General features: G+C 43.6%; 1 protein-coding gene across 8 annotated transcripts in view; it reads left to right on the top strand.

Annotated features, from left to right (window-relative positions):
- The first annotated feature begins 4,093 nt into the window (after window positions 1–4,093).
- Window positions 4,094–26,463, top strand: part of GK (glycerol kinase) — an 84,934-nt gene continuing 62,564 nt past the window's right edge. For 2 of the 8 annotated variants that reach the window (XM_060182758.1, XM_060182756.1), the window contains exons 1-3: window positions 4,095–4,400; window positions 16,171–16,244; window positions 18,969–19,075. In XM_060182758.1, the coding sequence (XP_060038741.1) occupies window positions 4,323–4,400; window positions 16,171–16,244; window positions 18,969–19,075 (259 nt within the window). In that variant the 5' untranslated portion in view covers window positions 4,095–4,322. Of the gene's footprint in view, window positions 4,401–16,170; window positions 16,245–18,968; window positions 19,076–26,463 lie in introns of all 8 variants that reach the window. The other 6 variants (XM_016186302.2, XM_016186300.2, XM_060182754.1 and 3 more) reach the window with 5 other exon arrangements.

Genomic DNA, 26,463 nt, shown 5'->3' with positions numbered 1-26,463 from the left:
GGGTGAGCTATCTCCTCCCCCTGACCAACGTTGAATCTGTCTTTAACCCCCCTTTGCTAACTTGGACCAATCACAGTATATATCTAAACCATCCCAGTTCCATAAAATAAAGGAGTGTCTATATTTCTCATAATCCTCTCCGGAATTAACTTGTCATGCCATGTTTGGTCCATGTCTCAGTAGCCATTAGAGTAGCAAGGAGAGAATAAGGAAAGGGTATTTTTCTAAACAGATTTAGAAAACTACTATGTCAGGCAAATATGAGAAGCCCAAGAAGCTTGACTGGGCTAACAAACTAAAAAACAAAACAAACAAAAACCAAATCCTCACGGGAAATGGAGCCTTTCTGTGTATGTAAATTCTGTATGAGTTCAAAGAGAACTGGAAGCTCCGGGGAGGGGGGGGGGAATAACTGAAACACCCAGAGACTTCCTCATGTGAGTTCAAGTTGATTTCTTGTTCGACCAGCCAGAAACAGAATGACTCAAGCTACTTAACTACTTCAGTCATTTGCATGAGGGGCCTCACATCTTCACCTCTAGTTTTTTTGTGTATGTGTGTGTGGAAACAGATTTGCCAGGAAGACTGTACCTCACCTCTGGGGGTTAGTTAGCCCTGTTGCTTAGAGAGCATTTTCCCCAGGCCTTACGCCACTTCTTCTTCTTCTAGCGTTTGCCCTTCTTCCGTAGCCAGTCAACAGCGTCAGGTTGAGCCTGATGTAAAGTTTCGAGACCTCCTTTGAATCTGGAGAGGTGGCAGTCGTTGACTATGTGGGTCATAGTCTGTCTGGAGCCGCAGGGGCAGTTCGGGTCGTCTCTGGCTCCCCAGTGATGGAACATAGCGGCGCACCGGCCATGGCCTGTTCGGTAGCGATTGAGGATTACGCCACTTAAGTCTCACAAGTGACATTTTCCCTATTTTACAAATGAGCTCAAGGAAACTGAGAGAGGAAAGGAGTTACCCAAGGTCAGGAGAATGAAGTGTTGAATGGCAAGGCCAAGATCAGACCCTGTCCTTAGCTTCCCAATCTGAAGTGCTGAGGGGAGCGATGGGGCGACAGGGGGGTTCCCTTTTCTTTCCTAATTTTTCACAGGTTCTATTCCCTCAGGCTGCTGTAAAGGGAACTTGGCTCAGAGTCAGGATTCATCAGTCCTAGTCTGGTCTACTTAAGACTGGCTGGTCTCACACAGTAAACTCCTGCTCTAGGTTCAAGTACCCCATTGTTATATTCAGCTGTGACTGAATGAATGGGAACCGGAATTAGAATAGCTGTTGCTTGAATTTTGCATTTCTATAGATTTGAGTTGTCAGACAGCGGCAGGGGCTTAGAGGACTAGGAGAGAACTGACCAAATAGCTCATCTGGGTAGTGTATAACTTTGCCAGCACCCAGTGAGAAGCTGCTGTGCTGTGGTCTCTTTCGCTATCTCTCTGCTTCTAGCTAACAAAAAAAAAGGGGGAGGCGACTGGAAAACAGGCTTGCATGCCTCTGGCCCCCCGGGGGGGGGCGTAATCTATGATATTCAGAGTAAATATTAAAGGTTTGACACTGAGCTTAAGCTGTGCTTAGTTCCTCATAGTTCTAATACTCTGGCCTTCCAGTTATTTTTTTGCTGGTTTGTTTAGAGATAGAGAGGGTGAAAGAGAGAGGGGGGAGAGACTATAGTACTCAAGCCTCCTTCAGTACAATGAGGTCCAGGCTTGAACCTGGGTCGCATGCGTGGCTGAGTAGCACATACCATCCAAGTAACCCACTTTACTGGCCTCCAGTTTTGTTTTGTTGAGAGGAGTAAGAATGTGGAATGCAAACTGTTGTGGGACCCTCAGGATCAATAAACTTAATAGCAGCCAAGGAGATAAACTTGTAGAGTGTTGAATTTTCATGCCTCAGGGTCCAGGTTCTATACTATTGCTGCCTGTAGCAGGGTGATATGCTGGTCTCTCTCTTAGTAAATAATCTTTACAGAATAAATTTTTGGAAAAAAATTTTGGTGGGGGGGGAGTCAGGCGGTAGTGCAGCGGGTTAAGTGCACGTGGTGCAAAGTGCAAGGACTGGAATAAGGATCCCTGTTCGAGCCCCAGCTCCCCACCCGCAGGGGAGTCGCTTCACAAGCTGTGAAGCAGGTCTGCAGGTGCCTATCTTTCTCTCCCCCCCCACTCTGTCTTCCCCTTCTCTCTCCTTTTCTCTCTGTCCTATCCAACAACAATGATATCAATCACAACAACAATAATAACTACAACAACATTAAAAACAAGGGCAACAAAAAGTAAATAAATAAATAAATAAATAAATAAATAATTTTGTGGGGGAGAGATAGCATAATGGTTCTTATACAAAAAGGCTTTCGTGTCCAAAGTCTCAGGTTTATTCCCTATGCCACACTAAGCCAGAGTTGACCTATGCTCTTATTTCTCAGTTTCTGTGTATTTCTTATTAAAAAAAAAAAAAAAAGCAGGTGCGCGGCATTACTGGTCTCTTCCTCTCTATCCTTTCATTAAATCAAAACACATAAAATATATTTTAAAATAAGTTAAAATGGAGTAAGGTAAACAGAAATACTGTCAAAATAAATCTACTAACCCCTCCTTTATATCTACTCTTATTTACTCTAATATGACTGAATCCTTACTCAGTAAACAAATAACTGGATGTGTGCAAGTTTGAACATGGTCAAGGACTTTTCTGAGTGGATCAGTGTGTTCTGTTTGGTGACTTTCTTTTTCCTAGTTCAACTTACTGAAGCTAGGAAGTGCTCCTCTTTATCTTTGTTTAGTGTCTTTCCTGGTGTTTAGAGACAAGTTAGTCTAGTTCCTTTTTGTTTGCCTGTCTGTCATTTCCTGTTCCAGGAAATTCAAGCGAGCATCTCCATAAGCAGAAATCACCTGGAACACCAGAATTGGATTTCTAGACAGGATATAGGAAGATTTGCTTCCAGAGTCCGTGGTAAAAACTGTAAACATAGAAATGGAGAACCGGGGTGGTGTAGAGGAAAGCAAGAGGGAGAAAAAGTAGAAAGTATATTCCCAAAGACTGTGTGGTTGAGAAAGGGGTGGAAGGAACTGAGAAAAGTAGGAATACTGGAGTGTTTTGGGAATTGAAAGAGCACAGTGGATCACAGTCAATTTAGCGATTTTCAAGCAATATTTTACAAAAGTGATATGTAATAAAATTGTTTACAAATACAGCATACAGAACATGGAAAGTCAAATATTGTGTCGAAAGAGGTTTTTTTTTCAGTTTGTGTAAATATATTAATGCATATACGTGACTATAATACATGTTATCAATAAATCCCTGTGCACAGACAGACAGGACTGTTTCATAGACTATTTTCCACAGTGGGTCTTTGGACAAAGTTTGAATGTCTCCGAAAGAGAGGATACAAAAGGATCCCCGGAAGGTAAATTCAAGGTCAAACGGAGAGCTTTGTTTCTCTCCCTCTGCCTTCCTTAGCATTTACTAGAGAAGACATGGCGTGATAGAGGAGACAGCAGAGTAAGGTCAAATGAGGAGCAAGGGCGCATCGGGACCATGTGCCCTCTGCCCGGCAGAGTTCCTAGAGTGATCAGGGGAGGTGGGTTTTCAGCGCTTCCTTTAAATGCTAAACCGGAAGGACTTCCAAGTTCCACGTGCCAGAAAACCCTACAAAGGTGAAGGATTCACATTGTTCCAGGAGGTGACACAAGGAGGCATGGGTACCCGTGGAGAGGGTCCTGGTGCTGCCGGGCGAGGAGCGAGGAGGCGGGCGGGAAGTGGGAAGGTCGGCCCACGGTGAGACACATGGTGCTCTAAACAGCTCACGGGAGGAACAAGCAGTTCTGCACTTTTGGACCCTTCAGCAGGCTGGAAGTCCAGGATGCGGGTGGGGTGGTGCCCTTTCCGTGAGCCCGGGTCGGTCACAGCCACCGGGCAGCAGTCGCCCCCGCCCCGCCCGGCCGTTGGCTGGCCAGGCCGTCTGGCCCCCACGTGACCTGCCGCACCGGCCACCGCCTCCGCCGCGCCCAGGCCCCGCCCCCGTGACGTTTAAGTGCCCTCCGCTTGTCTGGACGTTCTGCTTCTCTGCGCATTCGCTAATTGGCCGGCCCGACAGACAGCGCCCCCCGCGCCACGCCCCCTCGTCGTGGGGAGCGCGGCGGGGGCGGGAGGGGCGGGGTGAGTAGGCCCCGCGCGGGTAAAGGGGCCGCCTGGAGCGCGGTCCCTGCGTTCAGCGGTCGCCGCTCACCGACTCACCCTGCAGCCTCGCCGCCGCCCCTCCGCTGCCCACCACCGTCACCCGGGAAACGGGCTGTGATCGCCGGTCGACCTGATCCGAAGCTGGTTTCATGGCAGCCGCGAAGAAAGCAGTTTTGGGGCCGTTGGTGGGAGCAGTGGACCAAGGCACCAGCTCGACGCGCTTTTTGGTGAGCCTGGATGACAACTGAGGCGGCGCGGAGCTTGGGCGGGAGCATGGGGACTCCTCGGCTGGGTGTCGTGTCCCCATCCCGCGCTTTCCGTGACCCCGTCCCCCGGGGCGCCCGGTAAGGAAAGCAGGCCATGGTCCCCGGAGTGGGTCCTGCCGCTCTAGGGGTGCCCTGCCCGGGCCTGGAAGACCTCGGGGTCTGGCGACCCTCGCGATGGAGCGGCTGAGCAGTCTCTGCCTTGGGGGTGAAGCCGGCTCATCTACTCATAGTGGGGAGTCTTGCCTTCCCCCCCCCCCAGACAGCTAGGATCGCGAGCATCATGCTGAGCGGCCAGCCTGCAGCCAGGGACAGGTGGTCACGTTGACCGCTACTGCACGCTTCCTCTAACACTTGACCTGCGGGGCGCAGGACGTCCTTGGATGGGGGAAAGCGGAGTCACGGCTGTACTAAGCTAACGGCGTCCTTTGGCGCAGACAAGCGAAGAGAGTAGTAGCGTGATGATGCCTTGTCATCCTCTCCCACAGAAATTGCAGAAGGTAGCAAGCTGCGGGCGGGGTGTCGGGGGGGGGGGATTGGGGAGTATTAGAAAAAATAGACCGCACCGCTTTTACCCAGAAGCTTTAAATGAAGACTGGCAGCTTGCTGTTGTTCTGTTACTTAGTCCTTACAAACAGGTTTTCCCCTCCAGGCTTCACTTCCTGGAGCGACTGGGAAATTCTGTTTCTCTATTTACCGTGTCTGACAGCAGTTTTCCCCTAAGGAGTGCTGTTAAAGTGGCTCTCTGCTGGCTCCTTGACTTGGGCAATTAGAAAACTTGCTCTTAAACTGAGCTAGCACTGAGTTCAGTGAGGTCATTAAAAAGTCATTGACGTTTTCAAAACTGATTTTAGTGAATGGTTGCGGTTAAGAGTGCATGCTTCCAATGAACATTTGGCTCACTTGGTAAGTTGATAGAGATCTTTAATGGTTGTGTAGCTCCCTCTTCACTTCTTTGCGGCCAGTTATTTTTGTGCACTGCTTGGTGTGCCTTATGTATGTGCATTATATTCATGTGTATGTTTTCTTTTTAAAATTTTTTTATATTTATTTATTTCCTTTTGTTGCCCTTGTTTTCTTGCTGTTATTATTGTTGTTGATGTCGTTGTTGGATAGGACAGAGAAATGGAGAGAGGAAGGGAAGACAGAGAGGGGGGAGAAAGATAGACACCTGCAGACCTGCTTCACTGCCTGTGAAGCGACTCCCCTGAAGGCGGGGAGCCCGGGGTTCGAACCGCGATCCTTACGCAGGTCCTTGCGCTTTGTAACCCGCTGCGCTACCGCCGACTCCCATGTTTAAGTGTAAAGCTTTTGTTCACTTTTTATTTTGGATCTAATTTAATGACTTGCCTTGGTTTGAGCTGCCAAGACACACTTCTGCCTTCTCACATTGTTTATCTTTTGATCACCCAGGACAGGTTTCATTTTGTCTTATTTTCATATAGATGTTTGTAAAGTGATCTTGAATCATCGAGAAGAAAGTCCGTCTAACTGGATTGGAGTGATATAAAAGCACACAGTCAAACTTACTATCTTCCCAAGTTAAGCAAGACCAGGAAGATGTGTGCAGGGGAGTTGGCTCACTCAGTCCAGGGAATTCAGGGCTTGCTTGCACCAGGTTCAAGCCCTGCCACTTACTGTCCTGGAGCAATGCTTCACTCTTTCTCTCTCTCTTTTTCCTTCTCTCTCTCTCTCTCTCATTCACTTGTATTGTCCCTTTCATAAAAAACATCACGGGGACTGTGGGTTGATTATTGAATATGTAGTCAATGATTATTCACACAAGTGCCCGCAAGGGCCAAGTTCAGACCAGAGAGCATACCACTAGCCCCAGGGAACAAGACAAGAGGATAGATAGCATATAACAGCTGCCAAGTGGGTGCGCAAGCCTATCCCTTGTCTGATCTTCAAGTTCTTGAAGAAAACCTGGTAATCTAGAGCTTTCAGCACAATCCCCCATTCTGAATGTTGACAGTATGTGGGGACCAGGTCCAACATGGTGATTGTCCTCCAGTTTACACAGCTTTGTCCCATGGAAATGGGTGTGGGGCTGTTCACTAACTTCAGAAGCTGCGTTTTGGAGCCTGTCTTCCTTGCACACCACACTGGTGGTGTCCATGTGGCTCGGCAACCTCCGGTGGCTCTTGCAAGCTGTTTCTGCCTCTTCAGATTCTGTTGCCCAAGAATTATCTTTATGTTAATGGAGAATGAACTAATTCAGTGGTTCAGTGTGGGATATAAACAACAGGAGCCCTCCAGAGCTGGCTCCCATATGGCACAATCTCCCTGAAGTACTCCCTCCTGCTTAGACATAATGTCCAAAACTCCAGCAATGCGATTTTTGCTCTTCAAGAAACTAGGTGCTTCATGGGTGGCAGATAAAAGACAAAAGACTTCTGCTCATGACGTCAACCTAAACTTGGGAATGCAGGAGGCCCTATGCTCAGGGGTTAGAGCGCTGATCTTGTAAACTTGAGAATGCTTAAACAGTGTCTCCCCCTCCCCTTATAAGGCAAAAGGTTGCTAAACCACTTCCTGCAAAATGTGGATAACAGATTTGCTGAATAAGTGCTTCAGTCTCAAGGTGATTCCCAGGAGTTATTCCTGTCATACTATTCCATGTTGTAATTATGACTCAAAAATAATTGCTTACCTTCTCAGGAATGAATACAGTAGATAAAAACTGTCATAAGGAAGCTTCTAAAGTTAGAGGGACTTAAATATCTCCTTACCATTATTCATTAACTCTGTACATCTAATTCAACTTTCACAAGACCAGCAGTCATGCCACGCTTTCTTTTTTTCTCTGCTAACAGTACTGCCTCCTCCCTGAAGGAATATAAAATTTCTTTATTGCTTTCTCACCCACCCAAAGGGTATGTTTCCTCTCACAGTCTAAATGTACAACTCTGGAAAGTCTTTGCTTCTATCTGCCATCTCTTAGAAGTCATCCTCAAGTCCCCAGTCAGAATTTCTCCCCTTTCCCATAGCACTGTTTATCTCTCTCTGTTGATATTTCCTGTAACCTTCTATGTTGTGTGCTGGGAGCAGAAACCTCTTTTTTTTGTGTGTGTGTCTTTTTCTTTTTCTTTTACTGTCACCAGGGTTATTGCTGAGGCCCTGTGCTGTACTACAAAAACACCACTCCTGCTGGCCATATGTTCTTTTTTTTTCTTTCTACTTGATAGGACAGAGAAATTGACAGGCTAGGGAGAGATAGAAAGGGAGAAAGAGTCGGTCATCTGTAGACCTTCTTCACTGCTCATGAAGCATCCCTATGCAGGTGGGGAGTGGGCATTCAGAAGAAGCACCAATCCCTGCTCATGCAAATGTGTGCACTTGACCAGGTGTACCACCGCCCAGCCCGCTAGGGACCTCCTTTTCAGTCTCTTCATCTTTCTGTTCTTTGAGACATCCGGGTCAACTCAACAAACGGGTGTTTTCTTTATAGGAAGCACTTGAATCCACGCTTATAACTTAAAAAAAATAAATTTAAGACATTTAAAATTGTATTTATTGGATAGAGACAGAGAAATTGAGAGGGAAGGGGGAGATAGAGAGGGAGGAAGAGAAAGAGACAGCAACAGCACTGCTTCACAATATTGAAGCCTTCCACCTACAGGAGGGACGAGGGCTTGCACCTTGGTCCGTGCACATCATGAAATGTGTGCTCTAACGTGTCCTCTACGGAGTGTGCCACGAGCCAGCTCCTGTACTTCATTTTTTTTAATTCCCTGTAATCTGTCAACTGAGTTTTATGTAGTTCTGGTTGCCTTTTAACTTTGAGTTGAGTGTATTTGAATACTTAATTTGTGCTGTTTTTGTAGTAGGCCTATACTTCTTTTTTACTTTTTATGTTTATTTTTTTAAATTTATTATCTTTATTTATTGTACAGAGGCAGCCAGAAATCAAGAGGTAAGGTGGAAGATAGAGAGGGAGAGATACAGAGATACCTGCAACACTGCCTCACTACTCAAAGTTTTACCATTGCAGGTGAGGACCAGGGTGCTCAAACCTGGGCCCTTATACATTGTAACAAGTGCACTCAACCAGGTGCACCACCACACAATCTATATATATGTATATGTATATGTATATGTATGTATATATTATATGTATATATGTATGTAATATATATATATATATATTATTGCTACCAGGGTTATCGCTGGAGTGGTGTCTACACGACGAATCCAGCACTTCTGGTGGCCATTTTTTCCTCTTTTTTTTTAACTGTCTATTTTTTCTGTTTTACTTTGTAGAGCATGCTACTTCATGTCGTTGTCAAAGAATTAATTCGAGGGCCTCATGTATGTCCTTTGTACTGAAGGAAAATTTCCAACTTGTTTGACAGGAAGGTGAACTAGGGTTGGCACATGGTTACTCATGATTGCAGAGAACTTCTTGGAAAGAGAATTAGTGTAACAGGTTTTAAGGAGGGGCGTTGCTTTTACAAGAGAAAAGTGTCAGCATAGACAACTTCCTTCTTTAATGTGGTAACTACAATCCCCCTCCCACCCCCCAGCACATGGAATGTTGAGAAGACCAAAAAAAAAAAAAAAAAAGGCATGGGATGAATTATGGCTTGAGATGTGCTAGGGACTGCAATTTAGGACTTTTCCGGCATTGGCTCATTTAGTCCTCGCAGACAGCTACGATGTAGATGGTGTTATTGGTGAGCTCTTTTCCACAGGTGATGAAACTGCTGAGGATTATGTCTAGGGTCACAGAGTACCTGTTGAAATCAGGATTCAAGTACAAATCTGTCACTCCAGGACCTGCCCTCCAAAGTCTTGCCTCAGGCTCCCAGCTGGCCAGAGTTGCTGTGAAAGGAAGAGAGCCTGGGGAGGGGAAGGGCCACTTACCATCCACCTAAGTGTTATTTCTTCTGATTATGATCACAGATGATCTTCCCTGAGAAAAACATACTTCTGTCTTGGTTGCATAATACTTTTTTTTTTGGTAAATGTTGCTTTTGAGACTGTTGGTTTTGCTGATCTCCTGAGTCAGATTTAGTGGGTCCTGAGTAGATCTCAGGTGTAGTCACTGGATTTGTGGTTATGTAACCATTTGGATCCAACAGCCAATGTCAGAGAAGAATGGCTAAATTGTAGCTCCCTGCTTATTTTGGCAAGAATCATTACTTTGGCCCTATTTGTCTCATCATACTTAGAGATTTCATAAGGGTTAGATACGGATTTCCACTTTCTCTCTTTCATTTATTTATTAAGCACATATTTACCAAGCAGCCACTAGAGGCTAGGGACCAGTAAATTTGGTCAAATTTATTTGGCCCATAGGTGGAATGAGGTCACTTTGTGATTACTGTAGTTATGATTATTTTGTGTTTCCCCATCCCCACCCCCCTAAAAATAACAACACACCCTTGTTAAGCTGGCTTGGTTTTGCCCATCATATTGCCTAAAATTATTTCAGTGAATCTGCCTAAGTGGCAGACACATTCTCATCACAGAGCAGCCACGGTCTCTGGTCTTCAGGTATCTCACAAATGTGAAATGTTCAGAGCTTCTGGTCTGGTCTGAGCCCCTAGAGGGACATAAGGTGTCCCATTTCCCCTCAGCAAAGCCCACCACAGCATCAGAAATGTGGTAGTCAGTCATTACGTGGGAGCAGCGGCAGAGAGGGTCTGCCTCTGGGGTTCTGCAGGGGGACAGCTTCACAAGTGGTGAAGTAGGACTGCAGGTCTCTCTCTCTCTCTCCTTATCACCCCCTTCCCTCTCAATTTCTGGGTCTTTCTATTCAGTAAGTAAAGACATATAATATTGTGCAAGTTTAAAGTTGACTCAGTGTTGACTCGACTCGTTTATATATTACAGTATGATTACCACCACAGAAGTAGCTAATATCTCTGTCAAATCACATAATTACCATTTCTTTCTTTTTTTATGGTGCGAGTAATTAAGTGCTAGTCTCTTAGCAACTTTGAAGGTCATGATACAGTACTGTTGACTCTAATCACTATACTGTGCATTAGCTCTCCAGGATTTATTTACCTTCTGCTTCCAAGTATGTGCCCTTAATGCACCTCGCTCTCCTGTTTAATGCTTTTGTCCTACAATATAGTGACTGACTACTGGCCATGTCCACTCATGGGCCTGAGGAACCTTTCAAACATACATTTTCTGCAATGAAATTGCATTCTCCTTACTTCATTTTTAAAAAAAATCTTCATTTATTGAACAGAGACAGCCAGAAATCAAGAGGGAAAGGGGTGGTAGGGAGAGTGACAGAGAGACACCTGCAACACTGCTTCACCACTCACAAAGTTTTCCCCCTTCAGGTAGGGACAGGAGGCTCAAACCCAGGTCCTTGTACATTGTATCATGTCTGCTCAGCAAGGTGCGCCACCACCCGGCCCCCTTGCTTCTTTGTGTACTGCAATGACTGCTCTTACCTTATGCTTTGTCTTACAAGCACAGCCTGTGCCTTATCCTGGAAACTGCTGTCCTTGAGTTTGCCTCCTTTCCCTTCCTGCCTCCCCGTTCAAGCCCTCAATGGGGGTGATCGCTTGTATCTCCTAAATTAAATCTCTCTCTGCACGTGATCTTCGTGCCTTTCAGACCCCACTACCAGCTGAAGCCTCCAGGTGCCTCAGCTTGGACCATCAGACTCTTCGCCAGTAGTTGATGAAATCTACTTGAAGAGAACAGACACACTTTCTCCCCACTGGGTAATGTCTGCTCATAGGGAGTTAGTTAGAACAAACACCTCATCACAGACCCCTGCAAGCGTCAACCCGGCTTTGACCTAGCACGTTATGATTGGGTCCTCCTCAATCGCTATCGAACAGGCCATGGCCGGTGCGTCGCTATGTTCCACCGCTGGGGAGCCAGAGACGACCCGAACTGCCCCTGCGGCTCCAGACAGACTATGACCCACATAGTCAACGACTGCCACCTCTCCAGACTCAAAGGAGGTCTCGAAACTTTACATCAGGCTCAACCTGACGCTATTGACTGGCTACGGAAGAAGGGCAAATGCTAGAAGAAGAAGGGAGTTAGTGATTCTCCAGATGCAAGTCTTTTTAATGTTTGTCTATCTGCTGGCAAATGAACAGACATGAGATTTCTCTATAGCTCCTCACATGAACCCAGATAGCCGAGCAAAACCACTGTCTAACATGAGAACTACTAGCCACATGTGGCTAAATGTGGCTGGTCTGAATTGGGGTGAGCTAGAAATATTTCTTAAAATGTATGACATTTCAAAGACTAGTACTAAAAATACAGAAGAGATCATTAATAATTTTATATCAGGGCTGGGGAGACAGCATAATGGTTCTGCAAAAGACCTTATCACGCCTGAGGCTCTGAGTTCCCAGGATCAACCCCCAGCATTACCATAAATCAGAGCTGAGTGGTCTCTCTCTCTAAAATAAAATAATTGTTTTAAAAATAATTTTATATTGGGGGCTGGGCGGTTGTGCAGCGGGCTAAGCACACATGGTGCAAAGCATAAGAATCCCGGTTCCAGTCCCCAGCTCCCCACCTGCAGAGGAGTCGCTTCACAAGTGGTGAAGCAGGTCTGCAGGTGTCTATCTTTCTCTCCCCCCCATCTTCCTGTCCTCTCTGCATGTGTCTTTGTCCTATCCAACAACAACATCAGTGGCAACAATAACAATAATAACAACAACGATAAACAACAAGGGCAACAAAAGGGAAAAAATAACCTCCAGGAGCAGGGGATTCAGAGCCCCAGCGATAACCCTGGAGGCAATAATACTAATAATTTTATATTGATAACATGTTGATACTTTTTAGGGCTGAGAAGATAGCATGCAAAAAGGCTTCCATGGCTGAGGCACCAAAGGTCCATGTTCAGTCCCCAGCACCACCATAAACAAGAGCTGACAAGTAATCTGGTTTAAAAAAACACTTTTTTAAAGATACTTTGGTTTAAATAAAATGTTATTCAAATGAATTTCATTTGCTTTCTTTTTATGAGAAAATGTGAAAGTACATATGTGGCTTGCATTCTATTTCTATTAAAGATGCACTCAAAAGGTGCAGATTTCAAAATGTTCAACCTAAAAAAGTGTCCTACAAACTTAGAAGTGGGAGCATAAGGTCAGGCCTAATCACCTGAAGGTGGAGTCAGTGTTCTCCTCAGAATGAGAGCCCGAAAGAAGCCGGGGGTCTCAGCTCTGCCCTGTCAGGTCCAAATGCTCAGCAGTCAGAAGGAAGTAGGCCCTAAGACAGCCAATGCAACTTACCCAGATTCCCTCCCTCTTCTCTGCCTATCCCAAAGGCCTAGCTATCTGTTTCCACCCTGATGGTTCTGAAGTTAAAACTTGTCAAACGAGGTGGTGGGTGAACGATCCTATTCCATTTGTATGTAGTCTATTAAGTCTACCTACTATTAAAGTTGTTATGAGCCTAGCCAGTAAAAGGGGCCATTTTGTTTCTGAATGCAGGACCCTTTGGGAATTTGAGACTAGACTCCAGGAGTATCAGGAATGTGAATAAAAGTAATACTTTTATTTATATAAAAGTAATTTATATAAAAAATTTAATTAAAAAAGTAATTTATATAAAAATTTAATTAAAAAAGTAATTTATATAAAAGTAATAAAAATGTGTTCTTTTTTAAATACAATAGTTATATGTTATTTATTTATGGGGGGGCACAAGAGAATCAGAGCATCACTCTGGCACATGTGATGTCGGGAATCAAGCTCAGGACCTCATGCCTCAGAGTCCAAAGCTTTATCCACTGTGCCACATCCCAGTCTACACGGCTGTAGTTTCCTTCTCGAGTTTTTCTGACTCATACTCATCTCTTAACTTTTTTTATTTCATCATCTTTTTAGTAAAGTACCAGATTGACCATACTTTTTTTCAGACATCCAGCAAATATTATATCGAACATTCTGTTCCAGAACAGTACTTCAGTAAATAACCCAGGACAAATGGAATAGACACCCTAGAGACATACCCTAATGCTAAGTTGTAAATTACTAAGATGACGTGGGGTCTTGCTAACTGCCTTTTATTTATCGTGTGTCAGATTAATCTTTGACCTGTAAGATATTTTATCTCCTTAAGGAATTTGCCTTCTTGCTTTCCTTACGTTTATAATTTCCTCCTATAAAGGAGGGTGTGTGTATGTGTGTTGGGAAGGGAAAGGAAAGTAGCAGCAAATCACTTGTGTGTTTTCTTAGTAGTTTTTCTTGGTCTACACTGAGCAGATACTTTTAAAAAATCATTAGTGATTTAATAGATTTAACATTAATTTACAAAATTATCAGATAATTCCACACTGTTCCCACCACCAGAGTTCACCATTTCGTCCACTGGAAACTACAGTAGTTCTCAAGGTCACAGATACGGGTTGACTATCACATATATGTATTTGTCCATTTTTCCTAGGGTCCTGTCTTCTCTTCCTTTCTTTTATTTAAAAATATTTTTGGGGGACAGGTGGTGGCGCAGTGGGTTAAGTGCATGTGGCGCAAAGCGCAAGGACCGGCCTAAGGATCCCGGTTCGAGCCCCTGGCCCCCCACCTGCAGGGGAGTCGCTTCACAGGCGGTGAAGCAGGTCTGCAGGTGTCTCTCTTTCTCTCTCCCTCTCTGTTTTCCACTCCTCTCTCCATTTCTCTCTGTCCTATCTAACGATGACATCAATAACAATAATAACTACAACAACAATAAAAAGTAAGGGCAACAAAAGGGAAAATAAATATAAATTTTTTTTCCTGTGAAGCGACTCCCCTGCAGGTGGGGAGTGGGGGGGCTCAAACCAGGATCCTTATGCCGGTCCTTGTGCTTCGCACCATGTGCGCTTAACCGCCCGACTCCCCTTCTTTTCTTTTCTAAGTCACACTTACACCTATTACTACTTCTGAATATCCTTCCTTTTTTTCCTCTTCCCTCTTCGGGTCCTGATGAAATTGGAGTTTAGAGCCCTCTGGTCATCTTCCCCTACCATTTCTTCCCCTCTGGGAGTATGGACCAAAATTCTTTATGGGGTGCAGAAGGTGGGAGTTCTGGCTACTGTAATTGCTTCTTTGCTGGACATGGGCATTAGCAGGTCCAGCCATAACCCCAACCTGTGTCTATCTAACCTTAGTGGGGTAGGGCTCTGGAGAGGTGAGGTTCCAGGAAGCGTTGGTGAGGTTGCCTGCTTAGGGAAGTCAGGATGGAATCTTAGCAGCATTTGCAACTTGGTGGCTGATGAGCAGGTACTTGTGTCCTACAGGAAATCTAAATGTGGAAACACTTTCTTTTTTATTTATTTATTTATAAAATGGAAACACTGAAAAGACCATAGGGTAAGAGGGGTATGATTCCCACCACCAGAGCTCCGAATCCCATCCTCTTCCCTGATAGCTTTCCTATTCTTTTTAATATTAATTTATTCCCTTTTGTTGCCCTTGTTTTATTGTTGTAGTTATTAATATCATCACTGTTGGATAGGACAGAGAGAAATGGAGAGAGGGGAAGACAGAGAGGGGGAGAGAAAGACAGACACCTGTAGGCCTGCTTCACTGCTTGTGAAGCGACTCCCCTGCAGGTGGGGAGCCAGAGGCTCTGCGCTTAACCCGCTGCGCTACCGCCTGACTCCCAGCTTTCCTATTCTTTAACCCTCTGGGAATATAGACCTAGGGTCATTATGGGGGTGTGGTGGCACGTGCCTGTAGTCCCAGCTACTTGGAAGGCTGAGGCTGGAGGATTGCTTGAGCCCAGGAGTTCTGGGTTGTAGTGCGTTGTGCCGATCGGGTGTCTGCACTAAGTTCGGCATCAATATGGTAGCCTCCCAGGAGTGGGGGGGCCACCAGGTTGCCTAAGGAGGGGTGAACCGGCCTAGGTTGGAAACACTTTCTAAATTCAAAATAGGTACTCTCAGGTGAAATACAATATAGATGAAAACATGTTATTAATGGTGATCCAGGAGTCTGAGGTGTATGGCAGGTTACAGGTCTAGGTGTGTATAGTTATGCCTGGTGACATTCCCACAGTGACAAATTGCCTAATGATTCATTTCTCAGAACATATTCCCATCATTTTAACACATCATGACTGCAGTATTAAAACTGGAGGATCAGTAGCATTTTCTTTTTGGTAGCCCCCATTCATTGATTTTAATGAGTCAAGAGTCAGCAATTCATGACAAGTGGGCCACACAGAGTACTCAGCTGGATGCCAGGACACATTTCTCCTCCTGCTGATGTGGCTCCTGTTTGCCCCTTAATGCACTGCTGCACTTGCTTCAAATGATTTGGCGCAATACAAATACAATTCAATGCAATGCTTTCTTTTGGGCTTCCCTGCCTCGGGATTTGTGACTTTCTTTTTCCATATCCTAGATGGATGCGGATGCAGAAAGGAACCATACTCCATTCCTAGCAATGGTTTTTACCAGCTCTCTTTTACCAGCTCTCTTACCTATTCTCTAGAAGAAATTCATATGATTCATTGGCTAATTTGTTAATTTTTCTACTACATCTGTAATCATTTTTGTTCTATTAAAGTAAGTCCCCCATTAGCATTGTCTTCTAGTTTTTTTTTTTTAATTTCAAGAGAAGTTTTTCACTTCTGAAGCTACCCTATAGCTTTAAAGGTCCTATTTGAAGAGAAAAGTAGAGCATCTTGTATGACATTTAATCTGATTGGACTTTTTGTGTTAGCGATTAAGAACTTCACTTGCTGAATAATTTTAAACATCTGTGCTTTCTACCTGCATTTCACCCTAATATTTCAATGTATTTTTCAGGTTTTCAATTCAAAAACAGCTGAACTACTTAGTCATCATCAAGTAGAAATCAAACAAGAGTTTCCAAAAGAAGGGTATGTATGTATATCCTGAATATGTAAGAGTCATCGCGTTTATTAGTCCATCTCTCATAGCCAGGAAAAGAAATAGTAGCTTGATAGCCTAGATAAAAGATTGTGGTAATTCACAATTTAGGTGGTAGGAAAATACGGGAATGATAAAGTAATATACTGGAGGCGTCTTAAATAATCAGAAATTCTATGCTGACTCAGAAGTCACTTGGCTTGGTGACTTCATCATTGCTAAACCACCTCGTTGTTGATTTGAGTGTAATTTTTTTTTCCTTTAATAAATGACATCTTAAAAAGTATTTGTATGGGAGTCGGGCGGTAGCGCAGTGGGTTAAGCGCAGGTGGCACTAAGCGCAAGGACCGGCACAAGGATCCCGGTTCGAGCCCCTGGCTCCCCACCTGTAGGGGAGTCACTTCACAATCTGTGAAGCAGGTCGCAAGTATCTTATCTTTCTTTCCTCTCTGTATTCCCCTCTCTCTCCATTTCTCTGTCCTATCCAACAATGACGACATCAATAACAACAATAATAACTACAAAAAAGGGCAACAAAAGGGAATAAAACTAAGTAAAAATATTAAAAAACAATCTTTAAAAAAAGTATTTGTGGTGGCAAAAAAGAAGGGCTGAACTAATCTGAAATGTTGGAATCAGAAAAGTGGTTTCCAGGGATGGGCAGTGGCAAATCTGGTAGAGCACATCATTACCATGTGCAAGGACCCGAGTTCAAGCTCCCAGTCCCCACTTGCAGGAGAGAAGCTTCATGGTGGGGAAGCAGTGCTGCACATGTTACTCTGTCTCTCTCCCTCTATTTCTCCTTTCCTTTTCCAGTTCTATCTCTGTTTTAAAAGAAAGCCTCCAGGAGTGGTGGATTCCTTGTACAGGCACTGGCCCCAGGCAACAGTTAAAAAAGAAAGAAAAAGTTAAAAAGAGAGAAGTGGTTGCCTATGGTATATGTGACTAATATGAAAGGACTTTCTGGAATGAGGGAATTAGTTACATGTTGACTGGGCTGTTGGTTTATTTATTTGTTTTTTAATGTAAAATGTTCTGTGTTTTAGAGAATCCCTTTGTGTAATAGTAAGTGCTACTGCTATGTTACCAGGCTCATCTAGGTGCAGTAGGGAGAGTGGCTGGCTGTTGTTAGCAAGAGACTGAGCTAAGGGACAGAACTTCAGCCAGACAGGTCTGCGGAAGGAAGCCAGGGCTTAGAGCCAGATGCTAAGGCAGAAGAGAAAGACATTTGGACTTTCTTTGCTACTTTCAGATCCTAGGTTAGGATTCTTTTGGATCATGTCATTTCTGTTTCGGGTTTGTTTCAAATTGTTAATGGTTTCTCCCAGGTTCCTCTTCTTTGTCATTTATTATTAACCTTTCATCTTTCTGGCACTTGACCAAAATTATACTGGAATTGGGTCTGAAAACCTGGGCCAATCACTTGTCTATTTGGAGTAGTTACTGGAACAAAATTTAACTTTTCTTAAATTCTTTTAAAAAAATTATTTTAGTTTACTTTAGAGAGAGAGAGAGAGATCAGAGCACTGCTCAGCTCTGCCTTATGGTGATGCTGGGAAATGAACTTGGGACCTCATAGCCTCAAGCTTGATTGCAGAACCATTTCCCTAAATTCTAACCGAATGTCTTGGAGGAAAATAGCAAAAGAGCTTAGTGGACTTAATCGACTTTTCAACATTCCATTTTCTGTTGCCCTTGTTTTTTAAAAATATTTATTTATTTATTCCCTTTTGTTGCCTTTGTTGTTTTGTATTATTGTAGTTATTGTTGTTATTGATGTCGTCATTGCTAGACAGGACAGAGAGAAATGGAGAGAGGAGGGGAAGACAGAGAGGGGGAGAGAAAGACACCTGCAGACCTGCTTCACCGCCTGTGAAGCGACTCCCCTGCAGGTGGGGAGCCGGGGGCTCGAACTAGGATACTTACATTGGTCCTTGCGCTTTGAGCCACCTGCGCTTAACCCACTGTGCTGCCGCCTGACTCCCTCAACATTCCATTTTCTAAATGAACGAATACATTTGTTTATGAATAACTAGTGACTGGTGAAACATACATATAGTTTATCACAATTCATCAAACCCACATGATAGAAGAATTTGACATCTAATCTTAGACTGAATTTGAAAAAAAGTCATTTTATTTTATTATTATTTTTTTAAATATTTTATTTTATTTATTTATTCCCTTTTGTTGCCCTTGTTGTTTTATTGTTGTAGTTATTATTGTTGTTGTCATTGTTGGATAGGACAGAGAGAGAAATGGAGAGAGGAGGGGAAGACAGAGAGGAGGAGAGAAAGATAGACACCTGCAGACCTGCTTCACCGCCTGTGAAGCGACTCCCCTGCAGGTGGGGAGCCAGGGTTCGAACCGAGATCCTTATGCCGGTCCTTGTGCTTTGCGCCACCTGCGCTTAACCCACTGCACTACAGCCCGACTCCCAAAAAAGTCATTTTAAACTGGTAGATTTATTTGATATTTGTGGTCTGTTATTAGTAGCTTCCTCCCATGTGATTAGTTACTGTATAAAGTATACTAAAAATGTCAGGAAAATGGGCTTTCTTTATACCATTTCTTTAGACCAATAGCGTGCATTTAGTTATTTGATTTTCTTTAATTATATGATATATACATTCTCATAAGTGAATGTTTCTAGAGTAATAAGTCATATTTGTACTGATTTATTACACTAACTAAAATCATTCTTTCATTCAAAGATGGGTGGAGCAAGACCCTAAAGAAATCCTGCAATCTGTCTATGAGTGTATAGAGAAAACGTGTGAGAAACTCGGAGAGCTCAATATTGATATTTCCAACATAAAAGGTATATTTAATAAGACTGTTTTATCCCACTTTACAGTTATTTTAGTCAAGTATATTCAGTTACCCTTTCAGCTAATAACTGAGTCTTTATGCAATGTCCAGCACTTCTGGGAGAACTAAGGTTACAAAGCTAAGTAAGACAATTAAGTCCCTCCTCTTCTGATGAAGCACTTATTTTGGTGGGGGGTAGTGAGAACAACAATAAGAGTAGATAAATACACGCTGCTAGAGGGTGTTGTTTTCCCCCACTTTATTGGGAGATTAGTGGTTTACAGTACAGTTGTTGATGCATAGATATAACCTCTCATCTCTTCATGATAGTGTCTGCACAGCTCTGTTTTCCCTAACCTAGGTCCTTGTCCACCACCATACACCAGGACCCCAGGACCCCTCCATCCCACTTCTTCCTTTCCCAGAGTCCTTTGCTTTGGTGAAATAAACTGTGCCCAATCCAAGTTCCACCTCATGTGTTCCCTTACTATGATTTAGGGTATTAAAGCCCCATGCAGAAAGGTAAGGCAAGTGATATCATCAAGTGTGCCTTTGGTGACTTACTTGAGACCAGATGACCAGAGCAGACCTCTCTGAGGAGGAGACACTTATACTGTGATTTTGAAAGTCTTAACTACCTGGGGAAGAATATTTGAGGAAAAAGAAGCAGGAGGTGCAAAGACCCTGAGTTGGATATGGACTTGACAGATTCCTGGATCAGAAAGAAGGCCTAGCCCGGGAGGTGGCACAATGAAAGAGCTCAGGACTTAGCAGCATGAGATCCTGTGTTCAGTCCCCAGCACCACATGTGCCAGAATGATGCATTAGTTCTCTCTCACTTTCACGCTCTCTTTAATAGCTATACAAATCTTTTAAACAGGGAAAATTTAAAAAAATATATATTTATTTATTTATTCTCTATTGTTGCTCTTGTTGTTTAATTGTTGTAGTTAGTATTGTTGTTGTTATTGATGTCATCATTGTCATTGATATCATGGGAGTGTGGGGATTGAACCTGGGACTTTGGAGCCTCAGGCACAAATGTCTTTTTGCATAAACACTATTGCTATCTCCCCACATTCACCCAAGTTTTCCCCCCTTTTTGTTTCCCTTGTTGTTTATTGTTGTTGTTGTTGTTGGATAGGATAGGATAGAGAGAAATGGAGAGAGGAGGGGAAGACAGAGAGGAGGAGAGAAAGATAGACACCTGCAGACCTGCTTCACCGCTTGTGATGCGACCATCCTGCAGGTGGGGAGCCGGGGGCTCGAACCGGGATCCTTAGGCTGGTCCTTGTGCTTTGTGCCACTTGTGCTTAACCTGCTGCGCTACCGCCCAGCTCCCTGGGCAAATTTCTTCTTATTATTATTGCCGTCAGAGTTATTCGTGCCAAGGACTTGGAGCCTGCACTGTGAATCCACTGCTTCTGGCAGCTCCCCCCCCCCATTTTTCTTTTCTATATAGGCCAGAGATAAATTGAGAGGAGAGGAGGAGATAAGGGAGAGAGAAAAATAAACACCTGCAAGCCTGCTTCACTACCTGCAGGTAGTATTTGCAGTCCTGCAAATAATTTTTAAAATGAAATTTAAAAACACTTATAAGCGACTGAAGAGAGGGCAAGGGAGAGCCAGTTAGAAGCACTTATAAAGTGACTGAAGAGAGAGAGCCAGTTGGTAGAGTGCAGGGCTTGCATGCCTGAGGCTCCCAGTTTAATCCCCAATGCTGCATGCACTAGAATGGTGCTTTGGCTTCTCTCTCTCTCTCTCTCTCACAAGAAGATAAATCAAGCAAGGGGTGAGGCTATGGTTGGTAGGGGACTCATCAGAGCTAAAGGCAGGGAAGTGTCTTCCACAGTTAGGAGAGATTTAAATGTTATTCTTAGCTTCACAGTGAGCCACAAGAAGGCTTTCAGCAAGGGCAGCAAGGGATGGCAGGATCTGACTTGCAGTTTCACGACAGCTTCCTGACTGCTCTGTGGAGCTGTGGAGCGAGTAGACTGTAAAGGAATTGGTGTGGACACAGGGCCAGTGTAGAGGCTGTCGGGAAGTCATGGAGGAGGGGTGCTCACTTGACTGACTGACAGTGGAAGTGGAGAGAAAGGTCCCAAACTTGCTGATGGATTGATTAGCTGTCTGGACAGTAGAGAGAGTAGTGTGACCTCGAATAGGAAGGAAAGATTTGGGTCAGAGAGGAAGCTTTGTTTTTGGGGGTTTTTTCCCCACCTCTGGCACTCTTGGATAGATACAAGCACCTTTACTGAGGAAAGACCTGGAAAAATGCATCTAAGAGTGAAGTGGTTGTATTTGGATTTGTTACAGATGTGACGATTTTACTCTGCACTTGTACAATCTCCTTGAAATCATCCAAGTGTTGATTACTACTGATCTCTGTTAATTCTTGGTAGTTTTAATAGTATATCTCCACAATTTTGATTTTGCATCAGGCATAGATACAGACATCTTATACTTTTCCCAGTTCAGTTTTCAAGGACTAGTTTCTTGTTCCCCAGGTATTTGACTCCAGATTGATTGTGGGGGTGGGGGTGCCTTAATTAGTGGTGGTGGTACCTTGATCACATCTTGGCTTGGAGACTCCCTATCAACCTAAGTTGAAATTTGGAAAAATTTTCCCCAGACTTTCCCCTATTTGTATAAATAAAAAATCACTTAGACTCATTCTTTTAAAAGACAAAACATCATCAAACCACTCATTCAGCAAGCCTGTGTAGCCCCTACTATGCTAGGTGTGTGTGTGTGGGGGGGATATGATGGTGCAGGTGTGAAGGGGCACAGCAGTGCAGCGGGCAGTGAAGTCGGGCAGCACCAGCTAGTGCAGCAGTGCATTGCAACTGCAACATAGTTGCTTTTTTTCTTTCTTCCTTCCTTATTTTTTTTTGCAAGTTTCTGTTATTGCAGATTCATACAAGAATTAAATACCCAAAGATGGTTTGATATAGTTTCAAATTTTTAAAAAAATATATCTTTATTTATTCATGAGAAAGAGAAAAAAAGAGAACCAGATGCCACTGTGGTGCAAGCACTGCTGGGACCAAACCTGGGACTTGGGACTTCAGTCTCGAGAGTTGAGCACTTTATATCCAGGTGAGCACCACCACCCAGACTGCATCCTAAATTTTTGAATAGTATATCCTCATTTTTCTCCTTATTTTATTTATTTTATTATTTATTTATTTTTAATGCTTTTTAAATTTTTTAAATTATCATTATTTATTTATTGGCTAGAGACAGAAATCAAGAAGTAGGGAGAGAGTCAGAGAGACAAGACACCTACAGCCCTGCTTCACCACTCATGAAGCTTCTTCCCCTGCAGGTGGGGGCCAGGGGCTTGAACCCGGGTCCTTGTGCACTGAAATGTGTGCACTTAACCAGGTGTGCCACCACCTGGTCCCCATTTTCTCCTTATTTTTAAGTGGAAGTTCTGAGTTGCACTTACCCAGGTTTGCTCTTTTAAAAACGAATTATTTATTTTATTTTATTTTATTTTAATGAAAGACCAGAGCTCTGGTCAGCTCTGGCTTATGGTAGTGTGGGGATTGAACCTGAGACTTTGGAGCTTCAGGCACAAATGTGTTTTTGCATAAACACTATGCTATCTCCCCACATTCACCCAGGTTTTTTTTCCCCCTTTTGGTTGCCCTTGTTGTTTATTGTTGTTGTTGTTGGTTGTTGCTATTGTCGTTATTGTTGGATAGGAAAGAGAAATGGAGAGAGGAGGGGAAGAGAGGAGGAGAGAAAGAGAGACACCTGCAGGCTTGCTTCATCACCTGTGAAGGGAATCCCCTGCAGGTGGGGAACCGGGGGCTAGAACCGGGCACTTTGCGCCATGTGCGCTTAATCCCCTGCACCACTGCCTGGCTCCCCACCCAGTTTTTAGATGAGTTATGCATCAAAGGACTTGTCAGTCACTTCCTAGAGCTGTTCTAAACGTACAAGATATTCAGTAGCACACTCACTCTTCAAATAGCCATTACTAAAGGTGCAAATAATCTAGGTGCCTTATAGCCATGCTTTTGGGTATAGATTCCTAGAGAGTTGACTCTTTTTTAAAAAATTTTTTTATAACATTACTTCTCTTAACTCACAAGATCTAAACAGAGAGAATCAAAATAGCACTCTAGCATGTGCAGTTGCAGGGGTCAAACTCAAGACCTCATGCTTGCAAATCCAGTGCTCTCTCCTCTGCACCAACTCCCAGGCCACATGGCCATGGTTTTGACATCATTCTATTGTCCTTATTGCCCAGGTAAAGTGTAGGCTGCAATGTGCTGGCCTTCGGTTCTCATTTATCTACCATGCCTTTTCCTCTCATTTCTTGTCTTATCTAACTGAGCTGTAAGAATACTGAACCCACAGTTCTCTGCTCCACACTCCTCTGTGTCTGGCTATTGTGAAACCCATACTTGAGCCAGAGTGACCCAGCACTTCATTCTCCACAACTGCCAGCCTGTGACCAAGTGGGAATGTTCCACACCAGACCTGTTGTGCTAGACAGCTCCCCAAGATTATTGATAGAATGCTAAGCTCTTGCTTATCTTATCTACTCATTAGTAACAGAATTCACCATAGTGACTGTTTTTTCCCCCTTTCCTTTTTCTTTTCTTCCCCAGAATGCCAGTTTCATTGATTTTTGCTTATCTATGTCCATCAGAAAGTTTGTTGAACTCAAGTCCCTGTGAGCAGTACTTTCAGAATTAAAGTTTATCTTCAGCTGGATGACATGAACCAGTCCCAGACAAGCTGTTTCTTTCCCTCTTGACTTAGAATGTGGTGTGTTCTGTTTGCTTGTCACTGGACTGGAAGAACTCTGAAGGATTAAGAAAGCAAGTTTTTTTTTTTTTTTTTGCCAGAGCACTGCTCAGCTCTGACTTATGAGAAAGAATATGTAAGTGCACTGTAAACCTGCTAGATACAATAATCAAGAATAGTACATTGGGTTTTATAAATGCCACCGGATACACCAGCAACTGTTATGGAAGACTTGAGGCCAGGAAATATATGCCCTTAATGCATATCACTTTCATATGTTTCTAAATGGCTCTAGTCAGCCAAGGTGGAAAAACCCACGTGTGTGTTTTCCTGAGAAAATGGAAAATAAAATTAAGAACTATGGAGAAGGGACTACTAGTCAAAAAGTTCTTTAAGGGGCAGAGGATTTTTGGGAACAGGTAATAAGAAATTAGGACAAAATTGAGAAGCATTACATAATATGAGCTTGTAATAAAGAAAGATATCTTTGTGGCCAGAAAGAATCTTGAGAAGCTATTTCACTGGACTTTGATCAGTTGCGAGATAAGCAGTTGCACTTGGTTTGAGAGAATGGAAGTAAGATAGGGACTAAAAGGAGTGTTCAGGAAGGAGCCTGTGATTAAACAGCCAGATAGAAATAGCTCTAGATGCAATTCTAAAGACAAATTGCATGGTGCCAATAAAGAAAAGTAGCATGAAATGAGGTCAGCATGTAAATGGAGGATTAACACAGTGGGGGGGATTGTGTGGGCTGTGAACTGCTTAAGAGCCCACCTTGTAATCATGTTCATGGACTCTATTCAGCACCCTGTCACAGGGGCCCCTCTGAGGACTCGGACCTCGGACCTTAGTGTTGTGCCCAAGGTGCTGTTGGCCAATTCCTTTAACTTCTTCCCATCTCTCAACTGGCACTCCGTTCACATTTCAGTAAATTTGACAACAGTGGAAACAGTGACATTTATTAATGGCTGACCATGAGATATTCACTGTTTTACTTTTTTTTAATATTCTTTTTTTTTCTGACACAGCTCTCAGCTCACCATGCCACATGTCTGCAAAATAATCTCACCTGAAACTTAGGTCCTCTTCCACCATCATACACCAGGAACCCAAAGCCCCCTCTAGTTCCCTCCCTGTCCCATTCACCAGAGTCCTTTGCTTTGGTGCAGTACACCATACCTAGTCCATACTTCACTCTGTGTTTTCTCTTTCTGTCCTTGTTTGTTAACCTCCACCTATGAGCGAGATCATTTGTATTCATCTGTCTCTTTTTGGCTTATCTCACTTAACACGATTCCTTCAAACACCATCTAGCACTGTTTGAATACTCATGGGCTCAGAGATTCCTCACTGTTAGTCTTTAAAGTGGGGGTGCTAGTATTTCCATTTACAGGTGATAAAAGCAAGCTTCAGGGTCATGCTGCTAGGAAGCAGAGACATTGTAATCTGTACCCCAGCAGCCTGGGGTCTATTGAATGGTAGTACCCCAAATTTAAAACCCTCTACTTGCTTAGCCCTATTTCATCACTTAACTGTGTGTGCCACTTTATCCAGATAAAGCTAAAGGCTCTGGGGTCTCAGTTGTTGTTTTATCCGGGCTGGCTTCACGGGCGGGTAACAGAGACGACCAGAGACACATGGCTGGGCTGAGAACACAGTTTAATCTTTATTCACGAACAGGCAAATCACCACACCATGTGCTTTTCTCCATCATCCTCTCTCCACTGCTGCTGCTGGGACTCTGCCCATCCTTAGCATAGGAGGCGGGGAGAAAGCAGGGCTTGAAACTAGCAAGGGGCAAACTAATTCTTCTCAGAGGTCGGGGGGAAGGGAACATACCAACAATTCCCCCTTCTGTTTTTAACTAAATGACCACAGTATCAGGGATGTGGGGTGAACAGAAACCTATATCGTACAGGCATTTTCAAAAACGAAACTGGCACAAACATGGAGAAACATGTAAGCAAGTAACAAGAACCAGTGTGCTGCCAAGGGAGGGCCTGAGGGGGCCCTTTTTTTTTTTTTGCCTCTGTGGGCAAAACTTTATCAGCTTAAAAAAACATTTCCTGCCTCTGGGGGGCGTACTTGCCTCGACAGGCATTTTATATCATGGGGGTGGAGAATGGCCTAGAGTCCCAAAGGTAGCTGGCTGCAGTCAGTGTTTGAGACCAGTGAGTCCAATAGGAGTGCCAGTTGAAAGCAGATGTCCACGGAAGAATGCCAGGGGGTGGAATGTTGTATGAGGAAGGTCTGCTGCCGGAATTCTGCTTTTCTGTAGAGAACTTGACAGCTGCAATTTACTTACTATGAAACAAACTTGTAGCAGGTTAGAAGTTTATCACAATTGATAACTCTTACAATTAGAAGTCTTTTTTAGAATGATTTTAAGGTTGGTTAAAGTTTAAACAATAGAATGTGAAAAGGTAAACATGAGAATCAAGGAAAGAAAACCTCAGGCATGAGTATCATTAGCATAGCCATTGTGTAATCTACCATTTCTAATAGGGAAGGTAATCGAGAGTTTTACATATCAACAAGTCTATTTAACCTTTTGTTACACCCATTTAAGATGGAGACACACCCTAGGTGTGCGCAGGTTTTGTTTAGATCAACTTAGTTAAAATATATTGATTG

This window comes from Erinaceus europaeus, chromosome X (assembly GCF_950295315.1).
Source record: "Erinaceus europaeus chromosome X, mEriEur2.1, whole genome shotgun sequence".
Lineage (NCBI taxonomy): Eukaryota > Metazoa > Chordata > Mammalia > Eulipotyphla > Erinaceidae > Erinaceus > Erinaceus europaeus.
The sequence above is the reverse complement of the archived record's forward strand: the minus strand, read 5'-3'. Positions and strand labels throughout refer to the sequence as shown.